The 23447-nt window shown below is 52.6% G+C and overlaps 6 protein-coding genes across 6 annotated transcripts; all 6 read left to right on the forward strand.

Moving 5' to 3' along the window:
* Nucleotides 1-490: 490 nt before the first annotated feature.
* On the forward strand, nt 491-4061 carry T310_4787 (Amino-acid N-acetyltransferase subunit Mak10; the record flags this gene model as incomplete). The annotated part of the gene is made up of 9 exons (XM_013472344.1): nt 491-522; nt 593-707; nt 1108-1375; nt 1471-1538; nt 1615-1755; nt 1818-2576; nt 2633-2890; nt 2939-3037; nt 3090-4061. The coding sequence occupies 9 exons, from the start codon at nt 491-493 to the stop codon at nt 4059-4061; spliced, it is 2712 nt and encodes a 903-aa protein (XP_013327798.1).
* A 2142-nt stretch (nt 4062-6203) lies between these two features.
* T310_4788 (DUF1275 domain protein) lies at nt 6204-9114 on the forward strand (the record flags this gene model as incomplete). The annotated part of the gene is made up of 6 exons (XM_013472345.1): nt 6204-6875; nt 6949-7217; nt 7293-7602; nt 7647-7905; nt 8180-8241; nt 8275-9114. The coding sequence occupies 6 exons, from the start codon at nt 6204-6206 to the stop codon at nt 9112-9114; spliced, it is 2412 nt and encodes an 803-aa protein (XP_013327799.1).
* A 1024-nt stretch (nt 9115-10138) lies between these two features.
* Nucleotides 10139-16526, forward strand: T310_4789 (uncharacterized protein; the record flags this gene model as incomplete). Its single annotated transcript, XM_013472346.1, has 20 exons — nt 10139-10501; nt 10554-10907; nt 10939-11140; nt 11312-11341; nt 11401-11451; nt 11488-11494; nt 11559-11617; nt 11678-11688; nt 11986-12271; nt 12322-12995; nt 13058-13140; nt 13198-13597; nt 13978-14016; nt 14090-14292; nt 14502-14974; nt 15036-15056; nt 15104-15562; nt 15633-15757; nt 15820-15985; nt 16045-16526. The coding sequence occupies 20 exons, from the start codon at nt 10139-10141 to the stop codon at nt 16524-16526; spliced, it is 4488 nt and encodes a 1495-aa protein (XP_013327800.1).
* A 710-nt stretch (nt 16527-17236) lies between these two features.
* Nucleotides 17237-19588, forward strand: T310_4790 (uncharacterized protein; the record flags this gene model as incomplete). The annotated part of the gene is made up of 6 exons (XM_013472347.1): nt 17237-17506; nt 17614-18326; nt 18375-18444; nt 18503-18570; nt 18674-18824; nt 18884-19588. The coding sequence occupies 6 exons, from the start codon at nt 17237-17239 to the stop codon at nt 19586-19588; spliced, it is 1977 nt and encodes a 658-aa protein (XP_013327801.1).
* Nucleotides 19589-20367: 779 nt separating this feature from the next.
* Nucleotides 20368-21425, forward strand: T310_4791 (uncharacterized protein; the record flags this gene model as incomplete). The annotated part of the gene is made up of 2 exons (XM_013472348.1): nt 20368-21021; nt 21072-21425. The coding sequence occupies 2 exons, from the start codon at nt 20368-20370 to the stop codon at nt 21423-21425; spliced, it is 1008 nt and encodes a 335-aa protein (XP_013327802.1).
* Nucleotides 21426-22243: 818 nt separating this feature from the next.
* T310_4792 (lectin/glucanase) lies at nt 22244-23044 on the forward strand (the record flags this gene model as incomplete). Its single annotated transcript, XM_013472349.1, has 2 exons — nt 22244-22593; nt 22648-23044. 2 exons carry the CDS (start codon nt 22244-22246, stop codon nt 23042-23044), a joined length of 747 nt encoding a protein of 248 aa, XP_013327803.1.
* Nucleotides 23045-23447: the final 403 nt, after the last annotated feature.

Below are 23447 nucleotides of genomic sequence, written 5' to 3' on the forward strand. Positions count from 1 at the left end.
CCCATGTCACGGTCAGCTCCGGTATGTCGAAGCAAGAGGGAGGAAAAGAAAAGCTGCTATCAAAAGTACACTATCTAGGCATTCGGGAGACTTCAATCTAAGTCGTTCGCAAATTTCATACCAATAACAGGCACGTTGATGAACAGTAGCTGTCGCCTAGAAAGAGATGGACTGTTGATACCGGACGTACAGTACATGTAGTTTCTACCTTAATAGCGGGCTGTCATGATGAATCTAGAAAATTACACAGAGAATCAATGCCAAACAAGTGAAAAACCATGCAACTACCTATAACCTAGGTAATCTCGCGAAGGGTGTAGTTGTATACTCTGAAGACGGGATGTTGGCAGTCACGTGTTGCATAACCACGTGACTGCGACACCCGAGTCGACCATCTCCGAGGATTCCCTCCCAAAGCCTTTGACTGCCGAACCGCATCGCTCTTTTTCCCGCCTCGAGACCACCATCTCTGCACCATCAATTCCTCAAGATGACAGCCACTTGGAAAGCTGCCGGTTTGACGTATGTGTTGCTATTGCATTGATCCTGCATCTGCGCCCGTGGCCCATGCAATTGCTGACCGGTGTCACAGCTACAACCGCTACCTGGCCGTCGCTGCCCGCGCGGTCCGCCGATCCCTCAAGGAAGGCCCTCGTCTGCAAGCTGAACGCCGTGACCGGATGGACCTGAAGTTCGCCAAGTGGGAGGTTCGTATCATATCTGCCGTTTTTTACGTCGTTTCGGAGGAACGGATCAAAGAACTGACAGATCGCACCAGAACGGCAAGCAGGGCGAGGTCCAGCAGCTGGGCGCTGCCAACGCGGAGGGCATGGCCGCCCAGGCTGAGTCGAAATAAACCGCTCAAAAACATTGAATGATATGGGTGGAGTGATGAAGTGAGGGATCTGGTCTCTGCCCTCACCTAGGGAGGGGGAACTGATTGTATATCCTGTAGCATACTGCTGGTTTATTTCGCTCTCGACGAACAATAGAGTATTCCTCCTGTTCTTCTTTTCCTGCAGTACTAGTCTTCGTCAATCGTATCTCTCGTATCGTGGATTTTCCCAGTATAGTGTGAGGTCCATAGTCTTGCTAGCAATTACTCAGACTGCGGCAACGCGCTATCCCAACCGCCGAAGCCGCTCTCCGCTGGACCACAATTCCGTAAGTAAATACGCCGGGCAGCAGCCAAGATACTGTCGCGACCTCCACCCACCGGTCAAGAAAGAAAAAGCAACCGGCTGCAAGGAACTACCAACTACCGCGTTCAAAATCATGCTGCCAAATAATGAGGTCCGCCTCCCTCAGCCGCGACTTACCTCGCAGACGGTAGTTCCGCGCGACATCACGGAGCAATTCACCAATGCCGCTTCCAGTGCGTTGATCCCTGAGCTGACGTGTGCTGTCTTTCTTTGCCCTTTGTATCCTCGCGTTCTTTTTTAACAAAAGCTGACTTTTTGTGAATATTAGAATTACGGACCGGCCAGCTCGTCAAGGATGAGTTCTTCACGCTCTTCGAGGCGGTGGGGGCGTTGGAGGTGGGTTATAACATCTGCATTTTCCAGCTCAACTGAGATGCGGGACATGGGCGAACTGATGGTTGTGGTACTCCAGATTATGGATTCCAAGATGGACAGTGGTTATCTAGGTCCTGGTGAAAATCATGCTCAGGCTCTCGAAGACGATTACGATGTGATGCGCGAGCTGCAGCCGCAGGAGGTGCTGGGCGTCATGGACCAGCTTCTCTGCCATGAGGTGTGTCTTGTTCAGATGCACTGACATTTCTGGCCTATACTAATGAATGTTGATCTATTCAGATGGCATGGCATATGGGACATCCGCTCTCACAGACGCTCTTTACCTCCATCTACCTCGATAAACTGCTGTGGCCAGTTCCGAAGACTCTCGACGAGGCTCGCTTCTACCGCCGGGAACAAGAGTACCATGCGGAAATTGAGGAACAGTCTCCGTTGACACACCTGGTATTGCGGGCGTTCTGTCTGGCTTTGGTAAAAGCCTGCGATCTAGTCCACGCACGCGTGACGGCGGAATACTATTACGAGGTTGGCCCAAACTGCTCAATCTCCTGTGGAACGGGCATGTCTGATGCTGTCCAGGAAGAGGATTTTCTGGCTCAGCTCTATAACCGCAGTCTCTTGACGGAATTTGAAATTGAGCCTCTTCAGGAGATCATCAACCAGGCCGTGTCATGGCTCAATGAGCAAGAGGGCAGGGTGGATGTCAACTTGAAGCAGGCTTTAGTAGATCGATTGGAATTCCGGAAACACTTCCTGACGGCCTTGAGTCAGGATATTGATGTGGTGCACACCAGGCTGAAGGAGCCATTCGTCTCTTGCCTCAACCTTGTTTCACCCATCGAGAAGTCAATGTCGCTTGGGACACCAGTCCCAGAGGCCTTTAGCATGAAAATCCAACGCAGACTCGCCAGCACCGTGCCCCCACGGCCCATGGTAACTATAAGCTCTAAGGATGCAATTGACCATCTGAGGCGATTATGTCGAGATGCAATTGACATGCAAGAAATTCTAGATTATTCTAGCTCTTACAACTTGAGGGTATGTACTGTACACTACGCTGGATATAAGAAGCTGTTGGTGTCTAACAGAAACAGGTAGCTGTCTGGATGCTGGTATCTAGGAAGCCTCAGCCAGCGGTGTACATCCGATCGCTTCTCCAGACATTTATCGTCCACGACATGAAGGTTCTCGGTTCTATCCCTGTCAAGCAGTTTTTGTACGATGACCTCGCCGAGCTTGTGCTTCCTTGCAGCACCTTGCTGCGACCGGAAAACGAAGAAGTCGAAGTGCCATCCGATCCACGCTTTCAAATCGTTAGGAGCATGGAAGGCTTTGTCAAGCGTGTGTCTCAGGTAAGACTTGTATGCTGTATGAACCTGACGATGAAGCTGATTGTATAGCCTTTTGTGGATACCTTTCGCACCGCTTGCTTGAACCGATGTCGCGTCCGCCGCGCACTCTGTCACACTATCGTCGATTGGGACAATCTTCAAGTGGAGGTATGATTCCTACTGCCTCTGTTGTGCCAACGCGCTTATCCTTCCCCTGCAGGCCGAGGAACTTGACGCCCATCTTCGGACATTGACTCTTGAGCAACCTCTAATGCTTCACGGAGGCGAGCCAACGTATTCCTACCCTCTCAGCAGCTGGATCTATCATGAGAAGCTTCGTCAGATCCGACTGATCATTCAGATGGGGTTTGAGCTTTCCATATATTCGCCAGAAGAGCTTCCCGGCATGTACTGGTATTTATCTCATATCTGTTCCACCCACCTCTCCCACATTGAGCGGATTCGGACTTTTGTCATTGCCGAGAGCAAGAGAAATGTATCCGCTACGTCGTTGCTTCGCAGAGGGAACAGCAAAGCAGCAGAACGCAAACGGGCGTTTGAGAAGACTCTTACCGTCCTCGACCGCCACACGATGTATCTAATCGCGACCGAGGCTTTCGCTCTTGCTCTCCATGGTCTCTATGCGTTCCTTGCTCGCCATCAGTTGCTCCCAAATGCGGCGTCGAGCGAGGCTTACTCCAGTGCGCGACTTCGCTATGAGCTTCGCATGAAACCTTTTATTCCAATCACGCTCCCTGAACTCGTGCCTTTTGAAGTGTACGAGCGGGAAGCCACGTTGAAAGGTGAAAGCGATGCCGCTGTGCTCGAGCGGGCTACGGCTGCGGTGGGCGAGGCACGCAAGGCTTGGGAGACAGTGCTCGCTCACGGAGCGTTTCTTCCTCCGTTGGAACCAGGGAAGAATCCCAGCACGCCACCTTCGAAATCCGCTGTTGGGGATGATTGGCAACGCGACATCAAGGACACGTTAAGAGCGTGTATTGGCGCTAGCATTGCCATTGGAGCAGTCTCCAAGGCCTTCTCCGCCCAGTCCAAGAAATCGCAGACTGCGAAGGACGAACAATCTTCATCGCTGTCTTTGAAGGTGGAAATCCCAGAGGTGGGCTCCAGCGCACGCTGGCACGACTGGTGGGCAGTGCCACGGATCTCCGAGGCGAATGCGGGTAAAACCTGAGGACTACAGATTATTCTTTTGCTCGATTAACTACGAATTGTCAGACTTGGGCGGCAGAGTTTGTAATTTCGGACCACTTGACTGGATAACCAGCGTCGTCTTTCGGTGGTCAATCAGACTGGTTGTGACCGGTTCAGTCGCCCCTACGGAAACCATCGAGGCGGCCATTTGTGGCCTCGTGAGAAGATCTACTAACAACGATATTATCGTTGAGCTGACACAGCACTGAGGAAGTGCTCTTCAAACCTTGAAAACTGGACCCCATTGGAGTCCGCTGTATCGTTCGCTGCCTCTGGTGGCTTTCTCTCTGGACGAGACATGCGTGTGTTCATTGCCCTAGGCAGCTTTTGCTGTGGAAGGGAAGCGTTGGCAGCCCGTGTGAGAGACTGATAGGAGGATGAAGAGGGCTCTGTCCATGCCCACATTCAAATGGTAATTAGCAAATCGGCTTAGTAACCGCGGGCTCAAACAGGCTCAATCGTCGGCCATCAGCCTGCAATATAGCCAGTTAGGAAACAATGAAGGCTTCAGCGTCGTATCGTGCAGTGTCTTGTCTCGAGGGCCCCATCGGCAGGTAGACTTTTTTGGAGAATTTGTCATGCCGGGGAATTTGTCAGTAATACTAAACGTCCGGTGGATCTCCGCGGTTGTTCGGATTGAAGTCCGTCCCCGGACGACGGAATTTGAAATCACGGTTTTAGCCAGGTAGCCTGCAGGATCCGTTCGAGTCAGTGTGCATGCAGAAACTCTTCAGGTCCTGAATCATTTCTTGACAATCAGGCCAGTAGCGAGTGATGTCTGGTCAGTGAGTGGGGATGAGGCCTGAGTTTGGCTTCGGCAACGCGCGAGCACGCAGAACAGCCGCGGACGTGAAAGCGAACAACAGCCGGAGACTTCGGCAGCCTGGATTAATTAGCCCTTGGCCCATCTGCAGTGCCATGCTCTGTGTGCAATTGTGAAACAGACGCCTCCATGCGAAGATCCTCTTGCTCGTCTTCGCTCTGTGCTTCGCCATGGCTGGCCAAAAACAAACTGATTGGCGGCGCCGCATTCAGCCGCCTGGGACTTGGCCGATCCCCGAGGTCGGCGACCATTTGGATTCCCTCATCGCGACATGCCTGCCTTCGTTCTTAGTCTTGGACGACGTGGAGTGTGTCACCATGCATGTGGGCCTCTCGTAAGGAACCCCATATTTTTTTTCTTGCTCCTGAGAGATCTCGTGTGCCGGTTTGACAAATCAGGGAACAAGGAGCCCTAGGCTGCACGACGTCCGTCGATGGACAGCTTCACCGGCGACCTCTTTATAAGCTCCTGGAGCTTGAAGCCGGCCTCTTTGGGCATTACATTTCCTTTCCTGTCGACAGATGGATGGAGAAATAGGCTAGCTACAGAAATAATGGGGACACGACGAGCAGACTTGCGACGGTGCTATGCCAGTCAACCAGTACGAGACATGCGGATTAGCTCACATTTAGTATCAAGCCACGAGACGGTCCAAGTCGACCTAGCTTAGGAATCTTTCTGCGACGACTGACCCGCTTGAGCTGAGCAACATGGCTGATCCCACTTCACCTGCTTCAGCCTTCTTCAACAAGCTGACATGATCCCCACGGGGGGGGGGGGGGGGGGGCGGTGAATGGCGTGGAAGCAGCAATGATTCTCTCCCAGCAGCCAATCATGACAGTATGGCTGCTGTTGGAATCGTTAAGGATTTTTCTGTCCATCTGATAAGAGCCTGGGAGAATGTCTTCTGTCTCTCTTTCCTTCAATGAAAAGCCTTTGCTATCTTTCTCGTTAGTATATATCCTAACTCGATCTACAATTGACACGCACAGCTAGCCCATTGATTTGATTTTTGTCAGTTTTGCAGCTTTTTGCGTTGAATACTATCCAAAGAGTAGGATTGAGGTTGTGATCACTACATATCTATATCAGCTGCCTCCAGCCACCGACAAGCCAGGCACCGATCCAACTCATACACATGATATGACTGCAGTTTCTCGGACTGAACGCCTATCTCTTGCTGGGAGGGGTGGACACGCTCTTTCTCAGCCGAGTTAACAGATTTCATCGCCCTGACGTCGCGGGTTGACCATCTCATATCTTCAAGCACCATATCTCAAGACCAGAGGGAGTCAAGAAATGTGGGATATCGAAAAGACAAAGCGTCACTCCGATCGTCTGCTAGCATTGTCTGAACTAGCGTGCTCTACCAATAAGCTGGAGAAGACTGCATATGGTGTACCGATGCTAGAGCCGTCCAAAGGTCCGGAGCTCACATCAGATCCATTGATTCTGTTGTATTATCAGAACTTTCACCATGCCCATCCCATTCTTCTCCCTCAACAGGCTCTTAGTGGTCCTCTCCGTCACTACATTCCGTCATATGTGTTGACGGTGATGCGGTATATTGGAGCGCACTATCATCGCGATCCTTCTGTACAGGCGCCCCTCAAAGAGACTGCCTGGGAGGTGGTGTCCGATGCGGCAGCACCACGAAATGGCTTCCAGGTGCAGTGTATGCTGTTGCTGGCCATTACAGCCCATGCTCACGGTGAAGATGAACGGGCCCATCAGATCGTGCAGTCCGCCGTCGATCTAGCCCTCGACTTGGGCATGCATCGTGCATCGTTTGCGGTGGAGAACTCCCTGCAGAACCCCTTGGTGGAGGAGATGTGGCGCCGGACGTATTGGGAGCTGTATGTGGTGGATGGTCTGCTGAGCGCCCTTCGAGAGCAGAACTCGTTCTCTCTGTACGATGTGAAATCCGATCTGGCTTTACCTTGTGATGAGCTTGTTTATGACAGGGCTGAAGTAGGTCAACCTTCTTCTTCTTTTATTTCTTTCGTTATTTCGTCTTGACAGGATGTTGACCAATCTCCTGCAGTTCATCCCCCGTGGTTATACTCTTGAGGAGTTCATGGAGAACAGGCGGCAACATAACCTGTCCTCTTTTGCCTACCGTGTCGATGCTGTCCGGCTCATGGGAGCCGTCCTGGCTCACGGCCCACCATCCGGACCGGAAGATGAATTCGAGGCGCTGAATAATGCTCTGACAGAATGGTTTTTGCACCTCCCATCTTCGGAGAACGATACCATTGCGGACAGTGGCCGGTTTGACGAGATGTTCTTCCAGGCCCAGATGATTGTCTATTCGTAGGTGTCTTCATCGATCGTCTTGTCTAAGTCCACCAGTGTGGAAATCTCCAGACTAACTGTTGTCTGATATAGAGCGATAATAAACCTCCATCGACCACGTTCGAGCCTAAAGCAGGTGGTACATTGGGGCTCTCACATGTCGTGTCGTCAAGATCCCGCCCGTTTGGAGTTCTCATCATTCGATCTCCTTGATCCCTCTACGAAAAAGATAATCCGGGCCGCGGATTCTCTTTCCAATTTACTGACTCTACCCGGTCCGATTAAGCGTCACAGCCCCTTCCTCATCAATGGCCTCTTGATGGGCGTGCTGGTGCATACGGCGGCAGCTTTGTCGTCAAGCAAGCAGTCTGATGAGTCGTTCAAGGTGCGCGTTGAGCTCGCGGTAGGTGTGCTGAATCGACTTGCCGAAAGCTGGCCTTTGGCCAGGGATGCGAAACACCAAGTGTTGAAGATGTATCGCGAGGTGGTGCAGAGGTTACGCTAGGAGACAGCGGAAGACAGGCAGAGAAAGCGACGATGGTGCAATACTGCCAAGAGGGAAGTACCTACTCGTCTCATGAAGATGCGTGCCCAGGCCGTCGGGATAGCTCCGTCCGTCGTCCAGATGTTCCGCGACCACGCGGATCTGATCCGGGAGGCTCGATCTCGTTATGCCCAAAAACGGCACTATCTCTCTTACTGGGTGGTACAAATAAACCCTGAAGGAGAGCTCCCGGAGCGCTTCCGCGACTTTGAGACACCATCCGAGTCTGGGCAGACTCTCCTTTTCGTATTTCTGCCGTTGTCGAGAGTTGCCATTTGCAATACCAGATGTCTGTCGCACAACGGACGGCGTGCCTTTGAAAGCATGCAACGTTCAGATGTTTCCTGAGAGTCTGACAAGCTCGTCATTTCGAGTCACACAGATCCGGATAGCATCACGCCATACACCCCTGATTTCTATATATGATTGCTGCTAGAAAGGGTCGATCGAAGACAGCCAGAATGGGCTGAGCTGGCTGCATTTGTGCTATTCTGCAATGTAAGTGAGATATGCATCTGGTCACTCGTGCAGAATTCTGATTACATGTCTATACTTCCTGCAGTTACTATGGGTATAGCATCGGTCTATGTTCATGAAGACAAAGAATCGACCGCTCCAGGCGACGATCATGGCCGGCATTCAACAATAACGACGCTACGCAGGTTTCTTACCGAAGATATCTGCGAGGACTGGGTGCTCGAGGCCGAACTGCTCGCGTTGTCCTTTGCTACCGGCATCCAGGACGCCGCCTCGTATCCGGACTACCGCTGCTTCGCCGCCAACCAGACGGGCAACACGATCTTCATGGCCATCAGTGTGGCGGGGCTCTCCGGGGGCGTGTACAGTTTCCCGAACATTATCACCAGCCTGGTCCTGTTTATCGGCGGGGGCCTGGTCCTGGGCCAGATGGGCAACTACTTCGGCGTGCGGAAACGCATCTGGTTGGTTACGAGCAACGTCCTCCAGACGGTGCTGGTCTTGGCCGCGACGATCATCCAGTACGTGTCGCCCATCCAGCGCGACGGCGCCGCGGCGATGGCCGTTCTGGGCCTGCTGGCATTTTCGTCCGGAGGCCAGGTCGCCATGTCGCGGGCGCTGAAGATCACGGAGATCACGACGGCCATGGCGACGGCGGCGTACATCGACGTGGTGTGTGATCCGGCGCTGCTGAAGGCCCGCAACCGCTCGAGGAACCGGCGCGTCGGGTTTCTGGTGTGTCTTACGGCGGGGTGCTACGCAGGCGCGTTTGCGTTGGACGTCAATTCGCCGTTTGCGCTGTTGCTGTGTGTGATTGTGAAGGCGGGGGTGACGGCGGCGTTTTTCTTCAATAGGGCTCTGCCGGGGGATCATGGCGAAGCGGCTACTCCCTAGCGTGTTGTTGAATCTGGCTTTCTTTGGACTGTATTGATTGCATGTTACATGTATGTTGACGGCTAGGATGTATGTACTTTCTACTTCGACAGGAAGTATGTACTGTACTGTTCGACTGCCTGTTCCATCGACTGATTTTAGCTACCAGCAGATAATGCTAGTCAAGTCTGATTTCCTTCTATTATTATGTCAACCGGCAGATATCATTCAGACTAGGGGTTCACTAGATAACCTAGGTTTTTCTTTTGTGCCCCAGTTTGTTTGACAATATTATTATGCCTGTTTCCTCGCAGGAGCAGAGCAGTGGCAGTATTCTTAGAATCCATTCGGACCGACATACCTCAAGCCCCTCTCAAGCACAATCTCGTTCTCTCTTTTCTCCTCCCCCACAGCCCCTCGTCCCTCATTTTCATCCCCACAGCATACCATACCCCACGGGCTACCTGTCTCGAGGTCCTCCACCTGATAGTATTAGTTAGTATTCGGGGATATCGGGATCTAATCAACTGATCGGGTGCTTTCCGACGGAAGTGAAACCGACGCGCGTGGAGCTCGAATGACGCGGATGAGATGCATGTCTTTGGCCAGGCCCAAGGTCATCGACCAGACGGCGAGATAGTACAGTACAGACTGTATATTCTGAATCTAGTTGTGGGTGTTTGAGGCGGATATATCCTGTCAGTGGATTATTATTAAAAACAAGATACTCGTATGTATATACAGCACAGTACAGTACATACGTACCTCGGGTAAAGAGTGATATATACTTAGGTCTGCAGAAACCACTCCCCCGCAGTATCCCCAATTTTGGGACCTTGGAGGCTGTCTACATCGGATCGATGCTTTGCTCCGGTCCCTAACCGAAAGGATGAAGATTGCGGGGTTGAGGAGATGGCTTGGAGACTATATAAAGCGTGTCCTGTCTGGATCTGGAGAGAGTGTTAAGTGTGGATTATTTCTGCCTGCCCAGCTGCTGATCTGCAGACAGTTCTGACTTGTATATACTGCATATCTAACGCACATCATGCCAAACACCAAAACCGTCCGCGTCCCCCATCTCGGCGGCATCGATGCCGCCTACCAGATGCCCTATCCCTACGACCCCAAGAAGCCAACGCTGGTCCTGGTCAACTCGTTCACCACCTCGTCCGAGCTGTACCGCCAGCAGTACGCCAACAAGAAGCTGACGGACACAATGAACCTGCTGGCCATCGAGCTGCTGGGCCACGGCCAGACGCGCACCGCCCGCGAGAACTGGACCTACTGGGACACGGCGGAGATGAACCTGCAGGTGCTGGATGCGCTGGGCATCGACAAGGCGTTTGTGCTGGGCACCAGCCAGGGAGGATGGATTACGGTGCGGATGGCGCTGTTGCGGCCGGAGAAGGTAGACCCATACCTTATCGTACTCGTTCAGTACAATGGCTGATTGTGTATAGATCGCAGGCATCATCCCCCTAGGCACATCCCTCGACTACGAGTCCGAACGCACCCGCCAGCTCAACTGCTGGGACGCCCCAGCGCTGCTGACGCCCAACATCGAGAAGTGGACGAGCAACACGCCGACGCCGGACTTCGTCCCGGACCTCGAGTACTGCGACTTCCTGATCGACATCGGCTTCAACAAGGACTGTCCCACCGAGGTGCGCGAGTTCTGGCGCAAGACTATCCAGGAGAACTACCGCGGGGACGACGGCCGGCGGCGCATCCGCATGGCGGCCATCAATCTCCGAGACCGCGATGGCTTGCACGGGCGACTGGCGGATGTGCGCTGTCCGGTGATGTGGTTGCATGTGCGTATACCCCCCTGTACTATTCGGATAGATACTGACTGTTGTTGTTGTTGTTGTTGTTGCTGTTGGGCAGGGCACCAAAGACGCCGTCTACTCCGTCGAAAACGCACAGCAAGAGATCAAAATGTTCGTCAACTCGCCGGACGCGCAGCTCGTCGTTGTCGAGGGCGGAGCGCATTTCTTGAGCGCGTCTCATCCTAAGGAGGTGGATGAGGCGTTGATTGCGTTTGTGAGTAAGTATAGCAAGTGAATAACCTCATGGCATGGTATGGTATGACTTGACTTGACTGGTCAAGAAGAAGGTGTATATAGTTCTTCTGTTTTGTTGATATGTAGTTTCTGTTAGGTATGGATGAGAATGGATATGTTGAAATAAGGGTATAAAGGCAATGTATACGTACTAGGATATATGTACTGTTACTACTGTACTGTATGTATGTACAGTACATGTTATTGCTGAAGAAGTGTTCAAGACAGCTGCTAGAGCCTTCAGTACTTGCTGCTCTTATAAGATGGCCTCGTGTCATCAAGTATTTCCTCCTGGGTAGGTAGGTAGGGAGTAGCCCTAACAGTGCCACAGATTCAATGTATGTACTTACCGCTTAATGGAAATGTACTGAGTAGCAGCAGCAGCAGAACTGATCTAGTTAGTTACTTGACCACTGGAGGACATGTTGCCAACTTGGATCAAGGCCTCGTTGTTCACTCAGGTATGTTGTCCATGATTGGTAAAGCCTTGGCAACCCCAAGTTGTATATGGTGGCCACTAGGTCTTTTGACAGTATGTATCGGATAGATAGGACCAACAAGATATAGAAGACTGAATTTCGTGCTTTTTGCTATTATGTTCTCTTTGTTGCAGCATTCCATCTTTTAGTCTCTCTGCTAAAGACAGTTCTGTGGCCGAGATTAATGCCGCACAATCCCGTGACCCGATCGTCGCCACTTGCGGCCGTCATTCTTCCACTGGCTGTTCCGGTGGAATAATGATAATAACAACAATAATAATGGCTGAGATGTCGATCCATGGATAGAGATTTACTTGCCGTTGATAAGTTGACGGTACTATGTATATCAGGCCAATCACACGGCTGTCCTTCCTCTCTTTCAGCTGAACCTCACTGTCGTGATCTATTGCCTGGCTGATAAGGCTGTCGTATCTCAGATTAGTATTGCAGTCACTTTTCCTTCAGTTTGCGTTTGTTCTCTCTCTCTTTTTTTTCCCTTTTCTTTAGATAAGACCAGCATGCCGTCCTTGGATCTGACTGATTTCAACATCATCTGCTCGACCCTCGGCCTGTTCATCACTGCTTACGGTTTCATCTCGTACCTGATAAAGGAAAGATTCTATCTCTCTGATGCATGTGGGTCGACCAATATCCAGTAGATATACACCAGACTGACTCCGCATCAGTAATCTCCTTCCTGGCAGGGGTCATCCTCGGCCCCGCGCTGAGTATCGTCCGCCCGCTCAGCCTCGCCCAGGGCCATCCCAGCGACATCGCCTCGATTACGTACTACTTCAGCCGTCTGGTGCTCGGCGTCCAGCTGGTCATCGCTGGCATCCAGCTGCCCAAGCGCTATCTCCTCCACGAATGGCGAGCGCTCGCCGTGCTGCTGCTCCCCGGCTTGACGGCCATGTGGCTGTGCAGCAGCCTGCTCATCTGGCTGCTCGTCCCCGGCCTGCCGTTTCTGCATGCCCTGGCCATTGGCGCCTGCGTGTCCCCCACCGATCCCGTCCTGTCGAGCTCCATCGTCAAAGGCGGCTTTGCGGACAAGAACGTGCCCGTCGCGCTGCAGAGGATCATCATCGCCGAGTCGGGCGCCAACGACGGCCTGGGCTATCCGTTCCTGTTCCTGCCTTTGTTTTTGATGAAATATGCCGGCTCGAACCCGTCAGGGACCTGGTCTGACGGCGTTCTGCGCGCCCTCGAGCGCTGGCTGGGCGAGACGTGGATGTACGCCATCTTCCTGAGCGTCCTCTACGGCGGGCTGGTCGGCTTCGTCGCGAAGGAACTGCTGCGTCATGCTGAAGCGAGGCAGTACGTCGACAGGGAGAGCTTCACGGTGTTTGCCATCTCTCTGGCTGTACGTAGGAGCTCGCTTGTCTTTTTGTTCTGCCGTGGTCTGACCTGTTCCTGCACATCTAGCTCCTTGTCATGGGCACCTGCGGCCTGATCGACAGCGACGACATCCTGGCGTGTTTCATCGCAGGCAATGCCTTCACCTTCGAGTACGTTTCGCTTCTGTTTCGTGTCCTTGTTGGCGGATGATTAAGTTCATGTTGTAGTGACTGGTTCCGCATCCGCACGATGGAAGACACGCTGCAACCGACCATCGATCTGGTTCTGAACATGGCCATCTTCATCTGGCTGGGTGCCGTCTGCCCGTGGCGCTCGTTCGTCGACGGGAGCGTCGTCCCCGTGGGAAGACTGTTCCTCCTAGGCATCCTGGTGCTGCTGCTCCGGCGGCTGCCGGTGATATTCGCGCTGCATCGGATGATTCCGCAGATCGCAGGCAGTCGAGATGCGCTGTTCATGGGGTTCTTTGGGCCGATCGGCATCAGCGCCATTTTCTACTGCTATCTGGGGGTTGAATTCCTGGGGTCGATGGCGCAGGACAACCCGGCGGCGGAACAGCTGCAGGAGACGATGCTCGTGGTAGTGTGGTTTTTGGTGACAACCAGCGTCGTAAGTTGTCTTCTTTTTTTTTCCCTCCCACTTCTTTCGTTGCAGCTGGCTGATTCCGTCCAGATTGTGCATGGCCTCTGCATCCCCTTCGCCATGTCCGGGCACTTTCTGACTCGCAGCGTGCGGAGGACGCTGTCGCAGATGAATAGTCAACCGTTGCGTATATAGCACCTATTTCGTGTCAAGCAGTTGCAGCCGGTGTCCTTGATTATCTGACAATCGTCTGATGTTTGGATGACGTACAGTGAAGTATAATTACCTGATTTTTCATCACGATACTGCATTTTTTTTTGCATATCTTTTTGCATATAGCATGACGGCGCATGGTTCTAGCCCTAGATATCTTTAGATCATAGTCAAATAGCATTCGAATATCCTAGAACGAGTTTAATCGGCATTTGACCGAGAGTGATGAGTTAGTAAGCAAATAGATATAAATAGAATATTCAACATGGTGAATGTACTCCGTACTCAGATATTTACTCTTCACAGCCAATGAGAACACAGCTGTTAGTCATACGTCAAGAAGCTGCAGAATCAGACGAATCCGTCCAAGCAGAATATTCATTAGCCTGCAAGATTATTCACGCAGCAATTCGCGTCTTATCCTCCTGCCCGATCGAGTATCGCATCGGGGCAACTCCGACGATCGACATGGAGATCTCCACCGCATTTCCCCGGGGGTTTCTCCGCATGTGAGAAGCAACAGACAAGCATCGACAAGCCTCATCGCAAGTCAGGCTAAAATCCTAGGCAAAGCTTGTCCGTGCTTGTCCGTGTCTGAGCATGGCTGCCGTCTGTCAACGCTCGTCATGACATGATCGGCGTTTTCTCCGGTGAGATCAGTGATCTGCTGTTTCATACCCCGTACTAATACTCCATACTAATAACGAGATAAGAGCAGGCTTCGTCTGACGCAGGTTCTTCTCGATCCTCTACACCTTCTTCTGAGATCCATACATCAAGGGTGGATCGACAGACAGACAGACAGACAGACAGAGCTGATCTATCTCATGGCCAGCAAAACAGGCGTCAGCTGGCTGCGCGGCACCGCACTCGTCGGCGCCATCACCACCGTCTGCTCGTCCGCCTTCCTGCTGTTCGGCTACGACCAGGGCGTCATGTCCGGCGTCGTCATCTCCGAGTACTGGCTGCGGCAGATGGGCAACCCCAGTACGATCATGGTCAGCACCATCACCGCCCTGTACGACGTCGGCGCCGTCTTTGGAGCCATCTTCTCTGCGCTGTCGGCCGAGCGGCTGGGCCGGAAGAGGACGCTGCTGCTGGGGTCGCTTCTGGTCATCATCGGCGCGGTGCTGATGGGCTCGTGCTACGAGAGGGTGCAGATGATGGTGGGGAGGATCTTGACTGGAATTGGTGAGCAGTGCAGTGCATTACGAGAATGCAGTGTTCGAGTGAGACGTGCTAACTGTTGTAGGCATTGGATACCTCACTTCAGGTAATAGCGTCTGGAACCAGGTTCTTTCAGTTGACTGACCATCCTAGTTGCCCCTGTCTACCAAAGCGAGGTGTGTCTCCCCTCGCAGCGCGGCTGGCACGTCTGCTGCCAGGTGACGATGATGCTGTTCGGCCTGATGCTGGCCTACTGGATGAACTACGGCTTCTACTTCCATCCCGGCACGGTGCAATGGCGCTTCCCGCTGCTCTTCCAGATGGTCTTTGCCGTCTACATCATCGCCGTCACGATCTTCCTGCCCGACACGCCGCGCTGGCTGATGTGGCACGAATCGTCCCCGGACCGGGGCGTCCTGGTCCTCTCGCGCCTGCGCAACAGACCCGTCGACGATCCGGTCGTCCAGACGGAGAAGGAGGACATTCTCACGGCCATCCGCATCGAGTCGCAGGAAGAGGGGACCTGGATGGATCTGTTTCGCGATGGAGGGACGGCAGCCAACAAGCGGTTCTATCTGGCGTTGGGCATACAATTTATGCAGCAGATGACGGGTAAGCCAATCTTTTCTTTCTTTTCTTTTGTTTTTAAAGAATGTATAGCGCTGTTATACTGACAGTACAGGCATCAACATCGTCACCTACTACGCCCCGACGCTCTTCCAGGAAAGCCTGGGCATGTCGCAGGAACGGGCCCTCTTCGTGGGCGGCTTTCTGCAAGTGTGGTACATTCTGGCGTCTTTCCTGACGGTAGGCATCCTTGCTTCTATCTCTCTACCTCCCCTGCAAGACGATGCAGCTGACCGGTTCAGTGGTACATGATCGACGCAATCGGCCGCCGGCGACTGTTCATCACCATGGCGCTCGGCATGTGTGCCGTTCTCGTGAGCGAGGCCATCTGCGTGGCGATCGACAACCGGGCGAGCAGCATTGCGGCGGTGTTTTTCGTCTTTGCGTTTGAGGCGTGCTTTACGTGGGGTGAGTCCCCTCAACCCCTGTCTATATATAATACTGTACAATGCTAAGATAATCCACAGGCTGGATGGCTTGCGTCTGGGTCTTTCCCCCAGAGATTCTCCCGCTCAAGATCCGCGCCAAAGGCGCCGCGCTGGCCGCCGGCGCCGACTTCCTGGGCAACTTCCTCGTCGTGGAGATCACGCCGCCGGCGCTGCAGAACATCGGCTACCGCACGTACATTATCTTCGCCGTGTTCAACCTCGTCTGCGCCGTCATCGTCTGGCTGTTCTACCCGGAGACGATGGGCTTGACGCTGGAGTCGGTCGACCATCTCTTCATTCGCGACGAATCGGAGGGGGAGGACGAGCCAAAGCGGTTTTATCAGCGTCTGCAGTGGTGGGTTGTTCCCAAGTCGTGGGATGCCGTCCGCCGGAGCAGGGCGGAGCGTGCTGCTGCTGGGTACAAGGATGGGAGTGTTGTCGAGGGTGCAGCTGAAGCTCGTACTGCTGTTGCAGAGAATGGAAAGCCTGCGACGGAGATTCAGGCTGAGCATGTTGGATAGGCAGTTGTACATACGTAGGGTATGTCATATGCTAGCGATTGAATTAACATATAGACTGCAGACGTGTCTTGAGTACCTAAGTATGATACAAGCAGATACATTTTCTGTACAATTTATATCATTCCTGTCCATGTTTTGTTCGTTTCGATCGTCTCTTCTGCTCCCAGGCTAATATGTTAGCTAATATGTCAATATAACAATCCAATTCGCATATGGACCAATAGAAGCTGAAAGTATAGCTTAAAGCACTCTCAGTAGTAAAAAAAAAATTATAAGCAGATGAAAGCAACGTAACGCCAAACAAGGCGATCGATCGGTCATCTTATACAAGGTTCTTAGTCATCCACGCTTGCTTTGCTGTCGTGAAGTTTGACTGAATGAAGAGGTCAGCTCCATGCCCTTCATTTCAGCGCTTTTTGTCTAGTCATAGTCTTCTCAGAGGGATTTTGCTGTCTATACTCCTGCTAGTTGATAATCGACAAGGAAACCCGCTCGCTGTGCTCTCATCTGCCGCGCAGTAACAGCGTTACGTCAATCCGGATATCGCTGATTTGCCGCCGTCAGTCAGCCCAGGATTGGAATGCTGATAAGCACAGCAGCTAATTGCAAAACATCAACGCATAGCTAGCTGATCAGCGTTTTTTGGAGCATGATTTAAGACTGAATCCTGTGTCTGGGTAGCATCCCATCCCAGACCTGGGATGCGCAGCATGACCCGCCTCAACAAAGCCGCCATCAAGGCACATCTCCCTCGCCCACGCTTCCTCACCTTGCACTATGCGTATTTCATCGGCGTGTGCCTCGTCACATCGGCCATCTTCTACGGCTCGTCCACGCCTGCCGGAAGCGTGCGATACGTCGACTCGTTGTTTTTCACCGTCAGCGCTATGACGCTCGCTGGGCTCAATACGGTTAATTTGTCGACTATTAATACGTTTCAGCAGGTGTTGCTGTTTTTTCTTATTGTTGTTGGGTCGGGGGTAGGTTTGTCTGAGCTGTCTTTTGTGATTGACTGTGTCAGCTGTATCTGACCTTTTTTTTTAATCTTGATTTTGTCTTCTTGATAAATCGACTGATTAAATCACAGATCTGGGTATCCATCGCAGTCGTCCTCGTCCGTCGTCGAGCCTTTGAGAACCGCTTCAGCGATATCGTCGCGGAGCAGCGTCTCCGTCGGACGAAAACGAATCGCTGGGCCTTCTTCTCGCGGTCGTTCGAGCGGCAGCGAACCACTCCTCCTGGAGAGGAACGTGCCAGGACAGACGGCTCCCTCGAGAGACGTGCGTCCTGGAGGCTGTCTATCTCACGGGCGCTGTCGGGCAATTCCTTAGGCCAGATGCGGTCTAGGTTTGGGGGACGCGAGAGTGATACGGAGACACCAACGAAGCCGGATTCCTCGCAACAGGATCAGCGTCCATCAACTGACAAATACGAAGAAGAATCAGCTGATGAATCGCCTTCGCAGAACGATGTCGAGGCAGACACCCATATTACCTTCCCCGACGGTGGATGGGGGCGTCGGTCGAGCATGCAAAGTCGCCATCGTTCGCCATATGACAGTGACGATGACGACGGCCATTTGCTGTTCCTGCGCAAGATAGGCCGTAATTCCACATTCCACCACCTGACGGACGCAGAACGGGCCCGACTCGGGGGCGTCGAGTATCGAGCCGTGTGTCTGCTGTCCATTATCGTCCCTGTGTATTTTGTGCTGTGGCAGCTCCTGGGAGGCCTGGGTCTGGGGGCGTACCTGGCGAGGAACAAGGCGTCTGTGACGGAGAGCAACGGACTTAATCCGTGGTGAGTGTTGGACTTGATATCCATGGTATATATCGACTGACTGCTCAGGTGGACTGGGTTCTTCTTTGCGGTTTCTGCTTTTAACAATTCTGGAATGAGTTTGCTGGATGCGAATGTGGTAGGTGTTATAATAATAATTGGATTTGGTTTAGTGCTTGTTAAGCAAGATTATATAGGGCCCCTTTGAAAATTCCATCTACTTGCTGATTACAATGGGCCTGTTGATCCTGGCTGGAAACACCTGGTGTGTTCTGTCAATCCTTCATTAGGTATTCATGCTGACGGCCCAGCTATCCCGTCTTTCTGCGCTTGGCCCTGTATACCATGCGGCTGCTGCTCCCTGACAGCGAGCGCGATCTGCGCGAAACGCTGACCTTCCTGCTTGACCATCCGCGCCGGTGCTACACGACGCTCTTCCCGTCAAAGCACACCTGGTGGCTGCTCTGCTCGGTGATTGTGCTGAATGGCATCGACTGGGTGGCATTCGAGGTGCTGAATGTGAGTTTCTGCCCTACTCCGTCTCATGCGATTTTTCGGTGCTCAGACAGGTTATCTAGCATGACAATCCCGCCATTAACCGCATCCCTCTCGGTCCACGCATCCTGGACGGTCTGTTCCAGGCCCTGTGCGTGCGCAGCGGCGGTTTCTACCTCGTCAGCATTTCGTCCCTCGAGCTCGGCCTGCAGGTGCTGTACGTCGTCATGATGTACATCTCCGTCTACCCGGTCGTCATCACGATGCGCAACTCGAACGTCTACGAGGAACGCAGTCTGGGCATCTACGCCGACGATCCCGCGGTGAGCCTGGACAACCAGAACCCATCGCTAGAGGACGGCGAACGCCTCCCCATGCGAAACGCCTCCGGACGCATGTATTTCATCCGGCAGCAGCTCCGCGCCCAGCTGGCGCACGACCTGTGGTGGATCGTGCTGGCCGTCATCGTCATCTGCATCGTCGAAGCCGGCAGCTTCAGCCGGGATCCGGTCACGTATTCGGCGTTCAACATCGTCTTCGAGACGGTGAGCGCCTACAGCTGCGTCGGCATCAGCACCGGCCTGCCTGACCAGCAGTACAGTTTCTGTGGCGGCTGGCATACTGTCAGCAAGCTTGTGCTCTGCGCGGTGATGATTCGCGGTCGCCATCGCGGACTGCCTGTGGCCATCGACAGGGCGATTCTCCTGCCTGGGGAGCATCTCGCCCGCGCGGAGGAGGAGGATGCGCATATGAGGATGGAGCGGACGATGAGTCGGCATGATTTGTAGTCAGTCTGAATATTATCTATTAAGGTATTCGATATCATTGTATACACTTTAAAACTTGGAAAGTTCTGCTCATAGGCATCCTGTATAATCTTCGAGGGGTTAGCTTCTCAGGATCTTTTCCCCTCGTGTTCTCAATATCGCATCGATACATTGTTTCCGATTTGTTCAATGCTACATGTAGGGTATGGAAGTTTCGCAATTGCAGCGAGAGCTGTATACTGCACGAACAATCGCAAGTAAAGACCACAGAGCTACATTTATTTTTATTTTTATTTTTGTTTGCCATCACCATTAGCTGCTCTTTCTCATCTCAGCGTAAGAGTGAAATGTGATCTCATTTGCAGCCTATGTAGGGTATAGAGTGGTTGCCATGGCCCTTTTTTATTTATTTATTTATTTTTTTTCCCCGGAGTGATGAAATACTAATCATAAACTCCGACTCGGATCCCTGCTCGCGGGGCGGTATTCCTTATGCATCAGCGGTCAGACTCCTAACTAGTATCTTGATCTTGATCAATAATAACAATTAATTGCGAGAAAATTACTGCCTAATCATCTGCCAATCCCAGTTGGTGAGTTTATTGATGTGCTGTTTTCTACGCGTTTCGACAGCTGGCAGCGGCAGGCAGCAACATAACGCGGATACGAGCCGAGAGTCAGCACAGTACAGCGATGAACATATAAACAGGGCCCAAGTTTTTTTTGTCTGATGCAATTTCTGTTCGCTGAACTCGTATTAATCACCACAATTTGACAGTACTCCGTAGTTGATACTGAACATGTCCAGCATCCCCCTCGCCAAGCGGTCGAAAGTCAGCGACCTCACTGTCATCCCCGACAAGTGGGAGTCGTACCCGACTATCGACCGCTCCAAAGTCCAGTCCTGCTCGTTTGAGCATCTCACTCCGTCGACGCGCATCCGGCGCTCGAAACTCATCAAAATGACGCTGCAGGCGAGCAGCAGCGGCAGCAGCAGCAGCAGCTCCATCAAGCGCAGCAAAGTCAGCGACAGTGTCATTGCAGACTCAAGCATCAAGAGCAGCAAGCTGTCACACTGCGAGGTCAGGGCTGTCAGACTCGTGAAATGGTCGAAAGCGCGGGGTTCGCGCCTCGAGCATGTGCGCCGGCTGAAGCGCAGCGATGTCGAGGATAGCACGGTCAGAAACGTCAGACACGTCAAATGGAGCTCTGTCCGGCGGTCCTTTGTCACCGACACGGCGCGCATCAAACGCTCGTCGGTGCGGGATGTCCGCATGGCCAACAGCGTCGTCGACCGGTCGTCGCTGACGGACTGCATTGTCGCGAACTGCGAGCTTTACCGGACTAGCTTTACGGGGATGGTGCTGGAGAACGGCATATGGAAGAATGGGCAGCTGGTGGGCCGGACGAGCGAGAGGGAGGTCGTTGTTCGGCGGAAGACAGATGCAGATAAGGTAGCGTGTCCAATATCGCAATTTAACAGGATAAATACTGATGAATACAGGAATACACTCCATCCACTACCAACGGACAGGCTCAGCCTAACGGTATCGGGATCGAGACTGTCGATCCCAGCACCAGCACGTCTTCGACAGTCCCAGTCACCGTCCCTGAAAGCAAGCAGAAGCAGAAGAAAGCGTCCAAGAAGGAGAAGAAGAAGAAGAAGAAGCTTGTCGACAGCGACAGCGACTCGGACTCGGATTACTCCTCGTCGTCCAGTTCCTCCTCGTCCAGCTCATCGTCCGATAGCGAAAGCGATGGCGAGGACTTGGTGAGACATGATGTCTCTGCGAAAGATCGTCTTTCGCCTCCTCCGCCGTACGAGGAAAAGAGCAGCGCGCCGGTCGAGCTGAAGTAGTTGCTTTTTGCTCTGCTGGTAGTGGTGTGCATGAGCTGGCTATTTTTTTGTTTTCAAAGTGATATACGTATACCCTGGATGAGTTTGGCAGATACTTCGTGTTTATTACTATTATTATTCTTTCATTTTTTTTATTATTTTGTTTTCTATTTCTGCTTTGTCCTTAGAATTACTATGAATACTGTTATTACTATTTCTGTTATTGTTTGAACTTTCATGATTCCCACGTGCTGCATTCGCAATCTCCGGGATATTAGTATCAAGTAATACTGGATGGGACTGAAGTGAGACAAGACGATCTCTCCCTTACGTGAGCTGACGATCTGGCGGGCTGAACTATATTTGAATGTTCATATTCCTTGTTCGCTGTCTCCTCCCTCCCTCTCTACCTTTTTTTTAGGCATTTTCCGCTACTTCTTCACTCAACGGACACTTTCCTACTTAAAATTATCTCTACATAATTATTATCCAATTATTATGACATACTCGTCCAGACATCTGTTATTTATTCTGTGTAGCGACCGGAATTGGAAGCCGAGCCCGCTGCTCCACCACTTGGCTTAAATCCTTAGCCAGGGGCCAACGTTGCATTGCACGCTGCTCGACGGAATATCATTGATCGACTGCCTGCTAGGGTATTTTTGTGGGCTATTCATAGCATACCGCCGCAACTCAATTCGGACATTTCGGCGTTTTGAAACAGGTCCACCGGTCAGTCAGCTCAGCATCATCATGGGCAGCGAGTCTATAAAGGCGGGCGCCTGTCGCCAGATTCAGCATTGCATTGCCATTGAATTGCCATCGCAACAGAACTCGCCATGGCACGCCTTCTCAAAGCCGCTCTTCTCGCCCTCGCCCTGACGCCCTCGGTCCTGGGCAAACCTCTCGTCGACTTCTCCGCCGCGCGCAAGGACAACCCCTCCCTCATCGGCAAAGAGGACCTCGAAGCAGCGCGGGGCGTCGCGGTGAAGTCCAACACGCCGGACCTGTACATCAAGCTGGACACGGACCCCAAGGGCACCCCGGCGCTGCACTACCACCGCAAGAAGGGCGACATCCGCGCCGAATACCACGCCCTGGCCGGCAAAACGCAGAAGGACTCGACCTACTACATCGGGTACAAGTTCTCGCTGGCTGAGATCCAGCAGAGCTTGATGATCTGGCAGTTGTACGTCCATCTTTAACCACTGCCGGAGTACTGCATCTGCTGACTCGGTTCTAGCAAAGAATATGAAGCCAACCACGACGGAGGCGCCAACATCCCGCTCGCCCTGGAGATCGTCGACGGCAAGCTGCAGTTCCAGTACCAGGCGTCAGGCAAGACGGGGCGCGAGCAGCAGTGGGAGACATCCGTGTCGCCCAACACCGAGTACCAGGTCGGCATCGTGATCAACACGGCGCAGCCGCAGGGCTGGGTGCAGCTGTACTGGAACGGCGAGTTGCAGACATTCTCCAGCACCGGCCACACAAACCTCACGGCGACGACGTTCCCGGGCCGCGCGGAGCCCAAGTTCGGCGCCTACCGCGGTGAGGCCGTCGCCATCGACACGTATGTGTATGACATACAGATCGGCACGACGTTGGATGACATCCAGCGCGCGGCGGGGATCCGTAGCTGAGTGTCGTCAGACTATGTACTGTACATACTGCACACATAATCCAGAAGAATAGTCTACATCAAGTTACTATAATAAACGTGAGAATTGTCCGATTTCAACCAGCTACCTCTCGTAGGTAACTATTGAAATGAGCAAATCCATATAAACTGGTATGCTGAGGAGAGGACAGGTACTGATCAGAGATCAGACCTCAGCCTGACATTGCAGGGATCCCACAGATCAGAATTACCCGTACGCAGACTGGGAGAGCTATCTATTATTCTATGGAATAGCTTGATAATTATCGGGATCGGGGATCGGGATCCCGGGCAAGTCGCTCCGAGTCTGGGAATTCCTAGCCGAGGCGCCAAGATTACGCTACTCTGTATACAGAATAGCCGTCTTGGCGTGATGACATAATAAT

This window comes from Rasamsonia emersonii, assembly GCF_000968595.1.
Source record: "Rasamsonia emersonii CBS 393.64 chromosome Unknown ctg1118621760162, whole genome shotgun sequence".
Lineage (NCBI taxonomy): Eukaryota > Fungi > Ascomycota > Eurotiomycetes > Eurotiales > Trichocomaceae > Rasamsonia > Rasamsonia emersonii.